This window comes from Taudactylus pleione, unplaced genomic scaffold (genome assembly GCF_031769625.1).
Source record: "Taudactylus pleione unplaced genomic scaffold, aTauple2 ptg000034l, whole genome shotgun sequence".
In the NCBI taxonomy this organism is placed as follows: domain Eukaryota; kingdom Metazoa; phylum Chordata; class Amphibia; order Anura; family Myobatrachidae; genus Taudactylus; species Taudactylus pleione.
This window is the reverse complement of record NW_028284436.1, coordinates 1723357-1740067: the sequence shown is the minus strand read 5'-3', so window position 1 is coordinate 1740067 and position 16711 is coordinate 1723357. Positions and strand designations below refer to the sequence as shown.

Below are 16711 nucleotides of genomic sequence, written 5' to 3'. Positions count from 1 at the left end.
TTGGCCTCTATTCACCACCACAATGGCTTTCAGATTTCATTTGAGGGTAATTACATCCAAATCAGGTGAACGATGTAGGAATTACAATGGTTTCTATATGTGCGTTCCACTTTTTAAGGGGCCAAAAGTAATGGGACTATCAACTCAAAATCTATTTCATGGACAGGTGTGGGCTATTCCCTCGTTATTTCATTATCAATTAAGCAGGTAAAAGGTCTGGAGTTGATTCTAGGTGTGACATTTGCATTTATAATCAGTTGCTGTCGACTCTCAATAGGAGATCTAAAGAGCTGTCACTATCAGTGAAGCAAGCCATCATTAGGCTGAAAAATCAAAACAAACCCATCAGAGAGATAGCAAAAACAATTAGGTGTGGCCAAATCAACTGTTTGGAACATTCTTAAAAAGAAAGAACGCACCAGAGAGCTCAGCAACACCAAAAGACCCGGAAGACCAAGGAAAACAACTGTGGTGGATGACAGAAGAATTATTTCCCTGGTGAAGAAAAACTCCTTCACAACAGTTGGCCAAGTCAAGAACACCAGGAGGTAGGTGTATATGTGTCAAAGTCAACAATCAAGAGAAGACTTCACAAGAGTGAATATAGAGGGTTCACCACAAGATGTAAACCATTGGTGAGCCAGAAAAACAGGAAGACCAGATTAGAGTTTGCCAAACAACATCTAAAAAAGCCATTACAATTCTGGAAAAACATCCTATGGACAGATGAGACAAAGATCAACTTCTACCAGAGTGATGGGAAGAGAAGAGTATGGAGAAGGAAAGGAACTGCTCATGATCCAAAACATACCACCTCATCAGTGAAGCATGGTGGTGGTAGTGTCATGGCGTGGGCATGTATGGCTGCCAATGGAACTGGTTCCCTTGTGTTTATTGATGATGTGACTGCTGACAAAAGCAGCAGAATGAATTCTGAAGTGTTCCGGGCAATATTATATGCTCATATTCAGTCAAATGCTTCAGAACGCATTGGACGGCGCTTCACAGTGCAGATGGACAATGACCCGAAGCATACTGCAAAAGCAACCAAAGAGTTTGTTAAGGCTAAAAAGTGGAATGTTATGCAATGGCCAAGTCAATCCCCTGACCTGAATCCGATTGAGCATGCATTTCACTTGATGGAGACAAAACTGAAGGGAAAATGCCCCAAGAACAAGCAGGAACTGAAGACATTTGCAGTAGAGGCCTGGCAGAGCATCACCAGGGATAAAACCCAGCGTCTGGTGATATCTATGCGTTCCAGACTTCAGGCTGTAATTGCCTGCAAAGGATTTGCAACAAAGTATTAAAAAGTGAAAGTTAGATTTAGGATTGTTTAGTTTGTCCCATTACTTTTGGCCCCTTAAAAAGTGGGAGGCACAAATAGAAACCGTTGTAATTCCTACACCGTTCACCTGATTTGGATCTGAAAGTCTGGAGTTAAAGCACATCTTGTTTGTTTCATTTCAAAGCCATTGTGGTGGTGAATAGAGGCCAAAATATGAAAATTCTGTCAGTGTCCCAATATTTATGCACCTGACTGTATATTCATACAATAACACTAGTTTAAATGCTGTGCTTGAAAACTGATATATTCCCTGGAAAAAAGGGATAGTGCATGGAGGATTTCTATATAAAGGAGTCCAAATCCTCGTGTACCAAGGATCTGTTAGTACCTTACACAGTTAGTAGATGCGCATATGAAATATAGCAAAAAATAGATGGTACTAATGGTCCTATTCACTGTGTCCGTGTGTATGTACTAAATCCAACAAAGATGAAAAGGACGTCCTTTTTTATTTCCAGGTGGACTATAAACGGATGTATCTTCCATAATATCAATATTGGATAGTTCACCACAAGTGAAAAGTACCTGAAAAGTACCTGTGAGATGCTGTATATTAGGTACAGTGCCTATTAAAATCACACTCATCCCAGACGCCGCTTCTAATATGATCTGTAAGGTGTAGCGCTTCACCGCCCGACAGCGGGAGCACGTCGTTCTGTGTGTGTGGGGAGCAGGTGTATTCGTCTCGACCCTCAGTAGCTGGTTGCTCTGACAGTGGCTTTTTGATGGCCCGTATGATGTGGTGATCAACCGCCTGTACACGGGAGCAAGAGCGCAAGCTCCAAGTGGGTGATCGAGGATATGATCCGTCTTAGCTGTCAGTTTGCCGGCTACCTGTTAGGTCTGCAAATACCAGATTGTGGATGGGACAAGGGGGTTCCACGGAGCTCCCTCACAGGATCACATGCAGGTAATGGACCGGGTCCCGTGAAGCTGGCTCTGTTATTACGGCAATCTCATACGGCACAAGGCAAATAAACTCCAATGCTGAAGAGACCGGGACTCTTAGACCCCGGAGAAACGCGTCAAAAGGCACTTTACCAGCTATAGCAAACTGTCTGTGCATTGGAGCTTATTTGCCTTGCCTGACGGGACATTCCATTTCCAGCAGGTCAGTGCAAGGGACTTCATGTGCTCCCACAACGATGGAATATTCCAGCATGATAATGCACCGTGTCATCGATCCCAGAGTTGGTTTGAGCACCATTCTGGAGAGTTCAGGCAAGTGGTGTGGCCACCATTTTGGCCCGACATAAACCCTAATCGAGCATTTATGGGACGTGGTGGAAAGGTCCATTCGCACACAAGATCCTGCACCTACAAATATTAGGGAGCTGTGGGAAGTTGTCCAGACATCTCTCCAGAGGTCTTCCGTCCACTTGTGGAATCGATGCCATGTCGAGTGGCTGCACTAAGCTGGGCTAGAGGGGGTCCTACATGATAATAGGCACCTATCCCATGACTTTTGGCACTTCAGCGTATATCACACGTAGGGCACAGCGCACACATACACATTATATAAGACTTTTTAGACAATTGTTGATATGCTGTACCAGTCTGTACTAACAACATATAAGGCAGGCCTGGCCAACCTGTAGCTCTCCAGCTGTGGTGAAAATACAGCCTTGAAAAGTATAGTTTCAGACCTACCAGTTGTTTAAACTATAACAACCCACTTAGCCCCACTGACGTCTTATGGTGTGTATACACAGTACGATAAAAATGCACGATATCGATCAGATCATGCATTTTTTTGTGCCTTCCAACCCATAAACGACCAGCAATGCGTGGGCACGTATGGAGGATAACGATATCGTCCATGCATGCAGACCAACCTGGCCGATATCGACCAGGCTACACTGACACATCATTGGTGGGTTGGTGGTGTGCTGGATGATCGATATCGATCATTCAGCACACCGGGAAGGTGCAGGGAGATCGTTCAGCGATATTGTTATTGCTGACGATCGTCCCATGTGTATGCACCTTGAGTGTATGTGTGCTTACTACACACATACCCAGCGGAAAAACAAGGCCTCAGGTGCCTGCTTTCTAAATACGCCTATTTACAGGGTTATATAACATTTATAGGAGGCACATCCAGATACAAGTCACTGACCAAGGGCCCGATTTACTTCGGATCGCTATTGCAAACGCAGCTGCAATTACGCACGCAAGTATGCTGCGAAAATATGCTAAGGACTGCAATGGCAAAGCCAGTATATAGACGCCCAAAGCCAGCATAGAGACGCCCCCTACCACTTTCGCACATCCGTAATACCTTGCAATCCTGCCTATACATCGGTACCATCGAGTAACATCGGCCCCTCATGTATAACCGAGTCGCACGTAACGAGTACACATGCTGTGTATGCCGTCGCAGTGGCTAATTTATGCACGCCCAAGTAGTGGCGTTAAAACGTACAGACATGCCTGTGTTTCTCCGACCATTCCAGTCAAATGCTGACCTGACGTCACTCACTCTGCGATAGCTTTCTATCCTCGTAGGTGATCTCAGTGCAATCCCAAAGCTGACTCACGCACACGTACTGCGGTGCATACGCAGTGCGCACCTTCCATCGATCTGCGTAGACGGTTACAATTGCGATCCAGTATGGATTAGGCCCGAAATTCATATAATTAACTAATGTAATGAATTGGCTAATTTCCTCATTACTTAGTTGTTTTAAATTAATTAAACGCCCGGAGATTATAACTTAATGTATTATTCTTCTACAAAAGACCAATAAATTCCATGAATGTAACACCGACAAAATTAATAAAACATATAAAATATGGCTGACTAATTTAAACGTTTATAAACAATACAAAGTTAGTAGCCAGAAATATACTATGAATAATTAGTGAATGAAAGCTAAACAATTAAATGTTAAAAAGGGGGTTATTTTGAATCCTTCATTCAAACCCAAAGGATAGAACAGATTTAAAGTGACGATTCAAAACGTTTCATGTTTGGATAGTAAGCTTAATATATCGCCACTTCTTTAATGAAGCGTAATGCGTTCCAAACAGATTAATTTTAGGGACTGGGGGTCAACTTTTATGGCACTGTTTAACGTGTCTAGGAACACTATGATTAACTACTGTATTAGTAGTTCTCAGATGTTATAACATCCATATTTTTTATGCTTTAAAGGTGCCTACAATCCCACGATGAGTACGATTTCCCCCTGAACTCTCCCCGGCAGTCGTGGGCACGATTTGGTCTGAAAAAGCTGCCAATTTGACACATGATCTATCGCGCCTCCTAAACTATCCAGTGCATTGTGACTTGAGATTGTCACATCTGCCCTACAGCACGGCAGATCTGAAGATGCGATGTGCGACCCGCGGGGACGCGCATCGCATAGTGATCGTGAGTGGGGACTCACGATTTGGGCATATTTTACACGATCTGTCGTTCCGATGCGTCGGTATCGGCCAGGTCGGGTAAAATATTGCCATGTGTGTAGGCACCTTTAGTTTTATAGTATAAGAAAAAAAAAAAAAAACTATAAAATCTCCCATATTCAAGAAGTTCCCTTTGTTCTGTATTTCATCTTAACACTGCAGAAGGCTAGGAGACAAATAGTCATATCCCGCTGACTAAACTGTTTCACTTAGAAGACTGGCATCATATGGATGCAATAATTTCCTGTACACAAAGTATAGTGATTATTCTGGCAATATACTGTTATGTAGTGAATTAGTGGTTAATAACCTTGAAAATGTAACCGTGTATAAAACTTTAACTTGGTTAATAATTTGCATCAATATGTAAGCACAGACGGTGTAATGGTTAGCATTATTGCCTCACAGCACTGAGGTCATGGGTTAGATTCCCACCACGGCCCTACCTGTGTGGAGTTTGTATATTCTCCCTGTGCTTGCGTGGGTTTCCTCCGGGTACTCCGGTTTCCTCCCACACTCCAAAAATATACTGGTAGGTTAACACAAAATTAACCCTAGTGTGTATGTGTCTCTGTGTGTCTGTGATAGGCAACATAGGGACTGATGTGAATGGCCAAATATTCTCTGTAAAGCGCTGCGGAATATGTGTGCGCTATAAAAATAACTGGTAATAATAATAACATGGAGCAGCAATTAGAGATGAAAGCTGTAGGTAATACGACGTGTGTACCCAGCGATACGACAGATGAATCTCCACCAACGGGCCATCACTGGACAATCTGGTGCCCTACCGCCCGATTTGTCGGCCCCCGCTGCATGAGTTCGTCAGCTGCATCGTCTGATTGGACTGCATGTACAAAAGAGCAGACAATGCAACGGACGACCACACGGGAGCGTACACACTGCACGATTTTAACGATTTGTCGTTTCCGATGCGTCAGAATCTGCCAAATCGTTAACAAAATCGTCTAGTGTGTAGGGGCCTTTAGGATGGGTACACGTTAGGGGATACATTGTTGATATGTCGTTTTGAGGCAAATTGGAACAAAATATCGCTCACAATGCATAGCGTGTACTCTCAATCGCGCCTCGTTCCTCGCATCGTGCTGCACGTCAGATGGGAAGATGTAATGAACGACGCCAGGCTGCTAAATGCAGCATGGAACGGCACATTGCGTCATCGTACACAGCGCCATGTAACGTTGCATCGCATCGTCCTGTTGCTGGGTACACACATTGTGTAGTGTGTACCTAGCCTTACACTGCACTGATTGGTTAGTTAGTGTGGGATATAGTGTGCTAGGCCAGCCCTCAGAATAAAGTCTTGGCGAAACGCGTAGGTTCATTGCTTGCACACACATACATACAAACAAACAGATACACAGACAGACAGACAAATGGCTGGTTTCCGAGGTCCTCTAGCTTTCCTGTAACATGGCGCCAGGACTTTCACTAGCTGACTGATATACTGTTATTTATCTAGATTCTGGTACGCATGTTTTTATTGTGTCTCTCTGTTCTACATAAAAATGTTTTTATCAGATAAGGCACTTTGACATACCCCCTCTATTCTTCTAAAAATATATATATATATACACAAATCTGTATATGGCAGATGTAAAGATGTAATGGGAGGAGGGCGTCCAGGATAGAATTTATATTACTGCAGTTTAACTGATATCAGGCTTTATATATATATATATATATATATATATATATATATATATATATATATATGAGAGCCCCTGCTGGCTACCCACAAAGCGCTGTTACCTGCACCGTCTCCTCTGAGCTCTCCCCAGCTGGCACCCTGTCACCCTCCATGTCCCCAGCGGCACCAGGTCACCATGCACCCGAAGCTCAGTCCGCTGGCTGTCACTGGAAACTTCCAACCCGTGTCCCCGGCAGCCGGAACTGCCCCGCACTAGCCCCGCCCACATACTCATAACGTGAGGTTGTAGGACCGGGCGGCCGCCGCTACCATAGAGCGCAGGCTAGAAGGTACTGCCCACAAACCATGGAGCGCAGTGCTCGCTGATTCGCTGCCCTATGATCAAAAAGTACAATGCTGCCGCCCCACCGCGCTCGAAGCGCTATGCTAGCAGCTCTCAGTCCTCTCACGGTCTTTATTAAACAGTCGATTTTTCGCAGGTTGTCATGGCTATTCCGGAGGCTACAACAAAATGGCCGCGGACATGGGCACATCCGGGTCCCTTCTTGGCTATATGGACGGAAATGGTCACCGTGTTCCCGATTCCATGGCGACCACACACTCCAGCCGTCTCCTTGGAGACAGACCACGCTGTGACACCCCACTCACCGGGCACGCACTCACAGGCCCTCTGCAGGGGTGATCATCATGACAAAGGGACGGTCACACAACCCCCCCACTGAGAGACAGGGCATCTGGGTAAGAGATTGCCCGCTGTTCCATTTCCTGGCAGTTTGTTGCATGCGCACAGAGATTATTATTGGCATTGCTACATGCAGGCTGTAATTAAGCAGGCCGATTGAAACCTATGGGGATTGAAACCCTTTGCTGTAAAAGGAGGCTTGCAGAAGGGGATATGTTTAATATCCATACCAACGCCAGAATCCCGACGCCCGGCATAATGCCGACGTCCAGAGCCGGATTTAGATCTCATGGGGCTCTAGGCAAGGTACCAGTTTTGGGGCCCCCCTCCCTCAACCATTCCATAGCACTATATTTTAATTTCTGATTCATTCCCCTGTACAGCACCCTTAAGAAAAGGTCCGCTGCGGCCTTGAAACGTCGGCTATGTGGGTTGGGTACGGGATGCCGACACTCAGAATCCAGACGCCGGCATCCTGACAAGGTTAGGATACCAATACTTGCTGGTAAGTATCCTAACCCTACCCCTAACCCTAACCTTCCACCCCCAGCAGCCTAGCTCTAACCCCTCTAAATAGGGTGTGAGAAGGGAGGGTTAGGGTACTTACAGCCCTTCGGGATTCTGGTCCTTCGGGTTCCGGCGTCGGGACTTGAATCGGCGCATTTCAGTTGCCAGCTATTCATACACTATCCTGACACCCTAAAGTAAAATAAAATACTGTATACCCATTCAGCTATTTTATTTAAAAAAAAAAAAACCTATTTACAGACACAGCGATATACACTACCATGGAAGTTTGTTTTTGTTTTATTTATGTTCTATATTAAATATAGTAGGGTGTCCAGTACTCGGTATAGCAAAATGTTAATTGTTTTAAGAGTTCTAATCCCCATAAGGAAGGATGAGTTCATTTTTCTTCCATATGGCTCCCTTATGTCCTTACCCCATCACCCCAGATTAGGTCTACTCTTTGGGCACCCTGTGATTTTCCTGTATGCTTGTAACGCAGTAATTTGAGGCTTCTCTCATTTCTACTGTTGTATATTTCTATTGTGCCATCAGTTACCATGTACTGACCCCACTGTATTTCAACACTCGCTGATTGCACTGACTTTTTTTTTAACGTATTTTTATATTTTGAAACTTTCAATAAATTACTATTGAAAAAAAAAGGTCTAATCCGAGACTACTTGATATTATAATGTATGAGCCTTATTCAATTTGAGCCAAGCCACGTTACGTTAACGCGGGCTGGACTTAACGCCAACTTCACCTGTTTTGGAGGTGGAAAAGTATCGCGCGCATGCACGCTTTACCCCGTATTCAATTTGAAAGGACGCATAAACTGGACCTGGCGATACTTTAACAAGCGGAAAGTACTGTCAGTTTTGGGGAAATCAGCCTGACACCCCCCAAGTGATGCTCTGACATGGGGGTTCCCTATGGTACCCCCCGATTTGGCTTGCTTAAGGTATTTGGTGTTTTTAAATGGGCTCAATAGCTGCCAAATAGCGTTTTTCTATACCTGATGCAGAATAGTATTTAGGAGTATTTTTCCAGAAAATAAGTTATCCCAGCAAATTTGGGGTACTTGAAAATGGGGGTCAGCATATTTAAAAGTTGAAAAATTGTGAAAAATCCACCTGCCGCAAGCTTCTGCAGTCAAAAAAACACTTGGGGCATACTTAGGGACCCCCCCAGAGTCAATTTCGCTAGTTTTTAAGTTTGTACCCCAACATTTTTTTTTCACCCCCTTTTTCAAAGTCATTTTTTGGGGTGTCCTTAAGTTTTTTTTTTTTTTTTTACACAGATTACCTTTGGGGAACTGTCTGAAGGCTGCAGGGGGGTTCCCACCAACGTTGCACCCCAAATCTGCACTTTTTTCCGTCTGCCATTCATAGGCGATACTTTACTGCCTATTACATTGCATTGCATCCGCCTAGGCGGAAAGTCTTTCAAATTGAATACGGGGTAAAACCAAAACAGGCGATAATGACGTCATCGGTGGTAACTTAACGCTTCAAATTGAATACGGGCCTATGTCTGCTATATCTTTCTTATATTTGTTGACTTATTATCAGAGTAAACTTGAGAACGCTGATTTTTTCCTGAACCACTGCTCAGAACTTGCCGAAGAAGTTTGGGACTGTAAAACTGCAGGTTGATTATTGCTTTTGTTAGGATTTTTATTTTTTATTTTTTAGGACTTCTGTTTCAGATTTGCTGAGTCGGTTAGATCATTATAGTTTTTTGCCTAAACTGCCGATCTCCGTCACCACCTAAGTGGGTGCAGATGCCACAGCACGTGGCCCCGTCAGCTGACCCTTCTGCTGCCCTTGCACCGCTCTTCTGTTTAAAGCCCCACAGAATTTAGAGAAGAGTTAGTTCAATATAAGAAATGGACTCCTGGATGGGGCATTTATGTGTTAAAAGCATTAACATGTGTAATGCATGATTGTAGCCTACTGTGTTCATTAATACCACACTTTTATGTGTACATACAGTTCCCTCATATTGATGTCCATAATAAACTGCCTCTAACAAGCACCCAGGATATGTATCGCCAAGCAAGAACCGCATCATGGAAAGAGCCAAAGCTACCTCATGTGTGTACTACCTGTAACAAGGTAATGTTTTCCAACCCGGTCATCCTGTTGTTCACGTTTTATAAAATGCTGATTATGATCTCAATTTTTAGACCTTATTTCAGGGGTAGCCAACCCTGGTCCTCAAGAGCTACCAACAGTGCATGTTTTCCAGGTCTCCTCACAGAATCGCAAGTAAAATAATTAGCTCCACCTGTGGATCTTTTTCAAATGTGTTAGTGAGTAATGAATACACCTGTGCACCTGCTAGGTGGTCTGGAAAACGTGAACTGTTAGTAACTCTCGAGGACCGAGGTTGGCTACCTCTGCCTTATTTAATGTACCAAGCAGTAAGTTTTACAGCATCACTTCCCTTAGATCTGGTAACATCGCTTCACATCTCCGTTATGTCCTTGTTTTCTTATTCTGTTCTTATCTAGATACCTTTATAGAAACATTGTATGAGAAGGGATTGTAAAATGCCATATACATGCAAGACAAGGAATCACAGGCAGTTACTAGCGTGATGAGCGGTTTTCTGTGTAATTCCCATTTACTGGCTTATGACAAATCTCTGTTAGAGTATTGACCAGTATTATAGTAAGGTCATGATAATAGGAGTACTGTATGTGAAAGGACTTGTTAAAGCATCTTCATTAATGACATAAAACAGGTGTATTAGCTTTTGGCAATGTTCTGTAATACTGGAAGGGGGGGAGGGGGTTAATCACTGTACAACAACATAAAGTGAAAAATTCCTTAACATATACAATAGTAAAAAATAAAGTGAATGACATTTTATTATAGTTCCCATTACCTATAAATAGTTAAGGCAAAGCTACTCTCGTTTTGGGATACACTGGTCAGTGCAAGGTCAGACGTGTATATGTACAGTCAGGTGCATAAATATTGGGACATTGACAGAATTTTCATATTTTGGCCTCTATTCACCACCACAATGGCTTTGAAATGAAACAAACAAGATGTGCTTTAACTGCAGACTTTCAGATTTAATTTGAGGGTAATTACATCCAAATCAGGTGAACGGTGTAGGAATTAAAACGGTTTCTATATGTGCGTCCCACTTTCTAAGGGGCCAACAGTAATGGGACGATCAACTCAAAAGCTATTTCATGGACAGGTGTGGACTATTCCCTCGTTATTTCATTATCAATTAAGCAGGTAAAAGGTCTGGAGTTGATTCTAGGTGTGACATTTGCATTTGGAATCAGTTGCTGTCGACTCTCAATATGAGATCCAAAGAGCTGTCACCATCAGTGAAGCAAGCCATCATTGGGCTGAAAAATTAAACCAAACCCATCAGAGATATAGCAAAAACATTAGTTGTGGCCAAATCAACTGTTTGGAACATTCTTAAAAAGAAAGAACGCATCGGAGAGCTCAGCAACACCAAAAGACCCGGAAGACCACGGGAAACAACTGTGGTGGATGACAGAAGAATTATTTCCCTGGTGAAGAAAAACCCCTTCACAACAGTTGGCCAAATCAAGAACACTCTCCAGGAGGTAGGTGTATATGTGTCAAAGTCAACAATCAAGAGAAGACTTCAAAAGAGTGAATATAGAGGGTTCACCACAAGATGTAAACCATTGGTGAGCCTCAAAAACAGGAAGACCAGATTAGAGTTTGCCGAACAACATCTAAAAATGCCATTACAGTTCTGGGACAACAACCTATGGACAGATGAGACAAAGATCAACTTGTACCAGAGTGATGGGAAGAGAAGAGTATGGAGAAGGAAAGGAACTGCTCATGATCCAAAATATAGCACCTCATCAGTGAAGCATGGTGGTGGTAGTGTCATGACGTGGGCATGTATGGCTGCCAATGGAACTGGTTCCCTTGTATTTATTGATGATGTGACTGCTGAAAAAAGCAGCAGAATGAATTCTGAAGTGTTTCGGGCAATATTATATGCTCATATTCAGTCAAATGCTTCAGAACGCATTAGACGGCGCTTCACAGTGCAGATGGGCAATGACCCGAAGCATACTGCAGAAGCAACCAAAGAGTTTTTTAAGGCTAAAAAGTGTAATGTTATGCAATGGCCAAGTCAATCCCCTGACCTGAATCCGATTGAGCATGCATTTCACTTGTTGAAGACAAAACTGAAGGGAAAATGCCCCAAGAACAAGCAGGAACTGAAGACATTTGCAGTAGAGGCCTGGCAGAGCATCACCAGGGATGAAACCCAGCGTCTGGTGATGTCTATGCGTTCCAGACTTCAGGCTGTAATTGCCTGCAAATTGCAACATAGTATTAAAAAGTGAAAGTTAGATTTAGGATTGTTTAGTTTGCCACATATAGAAACCGTTGTAATTCCTACACCGTTCACCTGATTTGGATGTAATTACCCTCAAATGAAATCTGAAAGTCTGCAGTTAAAGCACATCTTGTTTGTTTCATTTCAAAGCCATTGTGGTGGTGAATAGAGGCCAAAATATGAAAATTCTGTCAATGTCCCAATATTTATGCACCTGACTGTATGTACACTTATTATGTCTCTATTGCACTCTAAAGAATAACGGGCCTGATACAAATATCGGCGGTTTACGTACATATCCTATTGTTGTAGGTCCTGCGTGATCATTTGCAGTCCCCCCCCCCCCCCCCCTTAGTTGCATTATTGATATGCTGCAGCATTTGGGGGCTGCAGACCAAGACCATTGTACAACACAGGGGAGTGTCGCCCCGTTTTGTAGGCATGCAAAGGCCGGGGCTGCGTCATCGTACACAGACTTCCTGAACCTGGCAAAGGGGTTCCGACGAGGTTGATTAGGCTTCGGCATATGCAGACAGGCCAAGGGCAGCAACCTGGTTGCAGTGGAGATCCAAGCCAGCAACTACGGACGCTGCACTCAGATGTATGCAGGAGGCGTCTTTTTCCTACAGACAACTCCTGCTGCATTTGCATTGTAGGTGGATGGTACTGCGCAGCCGCTTCCTTGCAGACCAGGCCCAACATTACAATGAATGGGGAACACAGTTTCCCACTGACACCACAGTAATCCTGTTGTAATGTTTGCTGCATTCTGGTCATCTTGTCCTGGTGCTAGAGCAAACTTTATTTAGTGCGAGTGTAGTAATGATCACTGGCTGCAGTTTTTATTATGTGTATCTATTTACAGAATGAATTCCAAAGAGACTACCCTTTCTCCGCGCATGACAATAGACACGTTATACAGAGAACAGGGGAATACCTAGATTCTGTAAGTATAGGCTGCAGTATTACCATGTTAAAATCTGTGATAATTGACATAATCCACTATCCAGATACAGGGAATTATTGCGACAACCCGGGTGAGGCTAGTGAGTCTCGTAGGTCAGTGATTCTCAAAGGATTAGAACACAGGTTCCTCAGGACCCCCAAATAGTGCATGTTTTCCAGGTCTCCTTATCTCCACCTGTGGATCTTTTAAAACGTGTCAGTGAGTAATGAATGCACCTCTGCACCTGCTGGGTGACCTGGAAAAAGTGTCCTGTGTGGGGTCCTGAGGACAGAGTTTGAGAACCACTGGATTAGAAGAAACATCCAAGTGATAACTGAACATATAGTAAAAACTGTATCTTAGTTGGGATGTCTAGCCCCATGTAACACAGTAGGACCACTGATAACAGTGACATGATAATTGGGGCTCCCCTGTCTAAAAGAGATCAAGACTGCTTCAGAAACAGACGCATCGCCAATGTTGGACGTAGAGTTCAGATTATTTGCTACTGCGCATACCTCCAGATTGTGCCCGTACGGAGTCACAGTTCTTCAGGCGCATGCACGGTGATATTCCATTTATTGGCGTTACGGGAGTGTCGATGAAAGCGGTTGCACACGCTGATGGTAGACCGCTCTCATAGGCGGCCATGCGCGAATAGAGAAACTGCACCTTCCATAGGGCCGATGCAAGTGTTAATGGTGAGATAGCTAGTGGCGCCTAAGGACACATCCGGTATATTCTGTCTGCCCCATCTGTGTCACACCTGTCTGTCTGCCCCTCCCCATTAGAATGTAAGCTCTCACAAGCAGGGCCCTTGTCCCTCATGTGCTTCTCCTTATACTTTCATCTATTCCTTACTCCACACAAGGGCACCTAACACTTGGTTGCTTATTGTGAGTGTTCTGATCACTAATGCAGCAATGTGTATATAAACCATGCCCTGTCCTGTACGTCACTGGTTTCTTGTCACTAATTTATGCACTTTACAAGGAACACCTGTGGCCCCATATTAATAAAGGATAATAATAATTTCTGCATCTATGGAAGCTTAAAGTGGACGTCTCAGTCCTTGCACATTCGTACGCACGGGTGTAGACCAAAGAAGAACTTTCTATCCGCAAATTCATAAATTCGCAAGTAGCGACCGACAATAGACACAGCTGCAGGCACTTCTGCGTCCATCTTTGAATCAGGTTCATAATGTGGATTTAATGAAATCAAGATCCATTTATGGCCCCTACTGTCAGAACGTGTGATATTTCACGTTAACATATACTTTACCAGTTTTTAGGTGATTATAAATAATGAATTTTTTAAAAAAATAACTATTGTTGGAACGTGTGTGGAGTTTAGATTCTGTCAATTTTTTTTCCCCTTAAAAATTGGAGTATGTAGACTAGAGTGTTCATTCTAGCACCCTGCTCCTGTCACAACCCGTGCAGTTCCTCTTTCCTGCCTGTGGTGTCGCTCTCTGCTCTGGTACTTGTAGCACACTCTAGTCTGAATCTCTGTCTGTTGAATCAGCAGAGTGCGCTAGAAGTACCAAAGCAGAAAGCGACACCTCAGGCAGGAAAGAGGAACTGCATGGGTTGTGACAGGCACAGGGTGCTAGAATCAACATTATGACTGTGTACAAAATGTACATGTATAATCATTCTATTGTCTTTTTATATATTATAGAAATTTATTAATTTTGTATATAACAGTCCCTATACTTATCAAATAGCATTGTATACATTACAAATGTTAGATGTACAATTAACACAAATGGGCTGCCACAGGACACCCCAAAAATGAATGATGTTATAGGCAAAAAAACAGGACAACAGCGGGTGACTTATTCCCTTACTACAAATACATCTAACGGAGGAAAAGGATGATGAATAAGCACATTCATCAATAGTATGTTAATGTTGCAAATGTCTAAAATTATTTCCCAAACTTTACACTGTCAGTGGGAATTTTGTTGTGTTGCAGGACTCAGATTATCTCTATGTTGTAATACTGAATTCCATAAACTGTTTATGTACTGTAGTTTGTCATTTCTCCTTCTTTTAGGGTCTTGGAAGGAAAAAGACTCAAGCTGAGAGGAGACAACACACCTCTCAAAATTTAAACCTTTCAAATCTGGAAACTCCTCCAAGACCAACAAATGAGTGGGACGCTTGTACTAATTATCAGTTCTCCTACATAGGAAGTCAGGAAACAGAGAGGCTCTTCTGCAAACGATACCCCAAACACCACTATAACCGCTCAGCTTACAGGCGGGATCTCCCCGAAAACAATTTCATGTGGTTTGCCGATTACCGTTTTAGTCCACATTGATGCTGTCAGTATTAAGGCTAATACTAATAAAAGGGAACAGCCAGTAGTATTATCAAATCATTTTTATTTGAAAATAACACTATAAACGGTTAGCAACTACAGCGTAGTCTTTAACTCAAATACAGAGGCTGTCAGTTTTGTGTCTGTGATAAGATTACAGCAGATAGTCTATCGCCATAGTTGCAAATTCTATATAAAAAGGATGCGGATAGGGACACTACTACATAGAGGTTTTTATCTTTAACTGCATTTAAAATACGAACGAGCTAGACCAATCGCTCTACTTGACAATCTTTGTACAATGAACATTTATCTACTGTGGCAATTACTTCACCTGGAGCAACCTATTGGTGACTATAACTATAAAGGTGGATACACACGAGACGATTTGCTCCATGAGCGACATAGTCCAGTGTGTCCCCGGGCAGGGGTGCCGTCAGTATTGTTAACGACACTGAGCACAAACACTGAACGATATAGTTCAAGACCGCCCACCCTCCCTCATCCCTGACCGTTGTTCAACCGGACAATATAGTCAGGTTGGATGGGAGATTCGGGCGAAGAATGATAATGACCAACTACAAACGGGTGTATTGGTCGTTATCGTTCATCGTTTTGGTGCAAATACTGAACAATAACGTTATCGTTCAGTCGTCCAAAAAAAAAGATAAAAAGCGCGTGTGTACGCAAGCATTAGGTATAAGTACCTCTGGCTGACCTGCACAGTGGTCAAAATACATGAAAGTCAATTGGGTGGAAAGCAACAACCAATTGGAATGTGATTGGTGATACAAGGCACAGAGCTCCAGGAAGGAAACGGGGGATTTATCAAGCCTTTGAGAGAGAGAAGAGTTGCCCCATAGCAACCAATCAGTCTATACAACGACAGAAGCGGATTGGCTGTTATGTACAACTTCTCCACTTTATTGCTTTTGAAAGGTTTTATACATCACCCCATGGGCAGAGACTAACCAGGAGAATGGACCTGGTCTTGAAACAAACATCTTACAACAGAAAATATTTAGCCCTTTCTAGGTATTTATAGAAATAATCATTTTTTTGCGTTTTATTTGGACACTGCTCAATATTCAATGCTCCTTTATTTTCTCAGGTCAGGTGGTACCAAGCAGACTGACCTGACCGCTCACCAGTTACACACAATACTCACCAGAAAATTTTTCCAGCCGGGGGCATCAAGAAGTAGCCGGGTGGGGGCCTTCGCAATAATAAAATCTTTTAAGTCCTGACCTTATAATGATTTAAACTTGAAATAACAATTTATATATTAATTCTCTTCTTCTTAGATGCCCAGATACTGTCCCCACTTGCAGGCTACACAGAATATATTTTTTATACAACTCTACAGATACTGGCCCCACTTTAATCAATTCAGGTGACTGTTCCCACCTGAACTTTTATACAGGAGGAGGGATCATTGCCCTCCAGCCGGACACC

General features: G+C 43.1%; 2 protein-coding genes across 4 annotated transcripts in view; one reads left to right on the top strand and one right to left on the bottom strand.

Moving 5' to 3' along the window:
• EDRF1 (erythroid differentiation regulatory factor 1) overlaps nucleotides 1-6672 on the bottom strand; it is a 108561-nt gene extending 101889 nt beyond the window's left edge. For all 3 annotated transcript variants that reach the window (XM_088452193.1, XM_088452191.1, XM_088452192.1), the window contains exon 1: nucleotides 6533-6672. In XM_088452193.1, coding sequence (XP_088308319.1) covers nucleotides 6533-6583 — 51 coding nt within the window. In that variant the 5' untranslated portion in view covers nucleotides 6584-6672. The remainder of the gene's footprint in view (nucleotides 1-6532) is intronic.
• A 399-nt stretch (nucleotides 6673-7071) lies between these two features.
• TEX36 (testis expressed 36) lies at nucleotides 7072-15355 on the top strand. The gene is made up of 4 exons (XM_088452169.1): nucleotides 7072-7169; nucleotides 9618-9740; nucleotides 12848-12928; nucleotides 14990-15355. The coding sequence occupies exons 1-4, from the start codon at nucleotides 7119-7121 to the stop codon at nucleotides 15254-15256; spliced, it is 522 nt and encodes a 173-aa protein (XP_088308295.1). The 5' UTR covers nucleotides 7072-7118; the 3' UTR covers nucleotides 15257-15355.
• Nucleotides 15356-16711: the final 1356 nt, after the last annotated feature.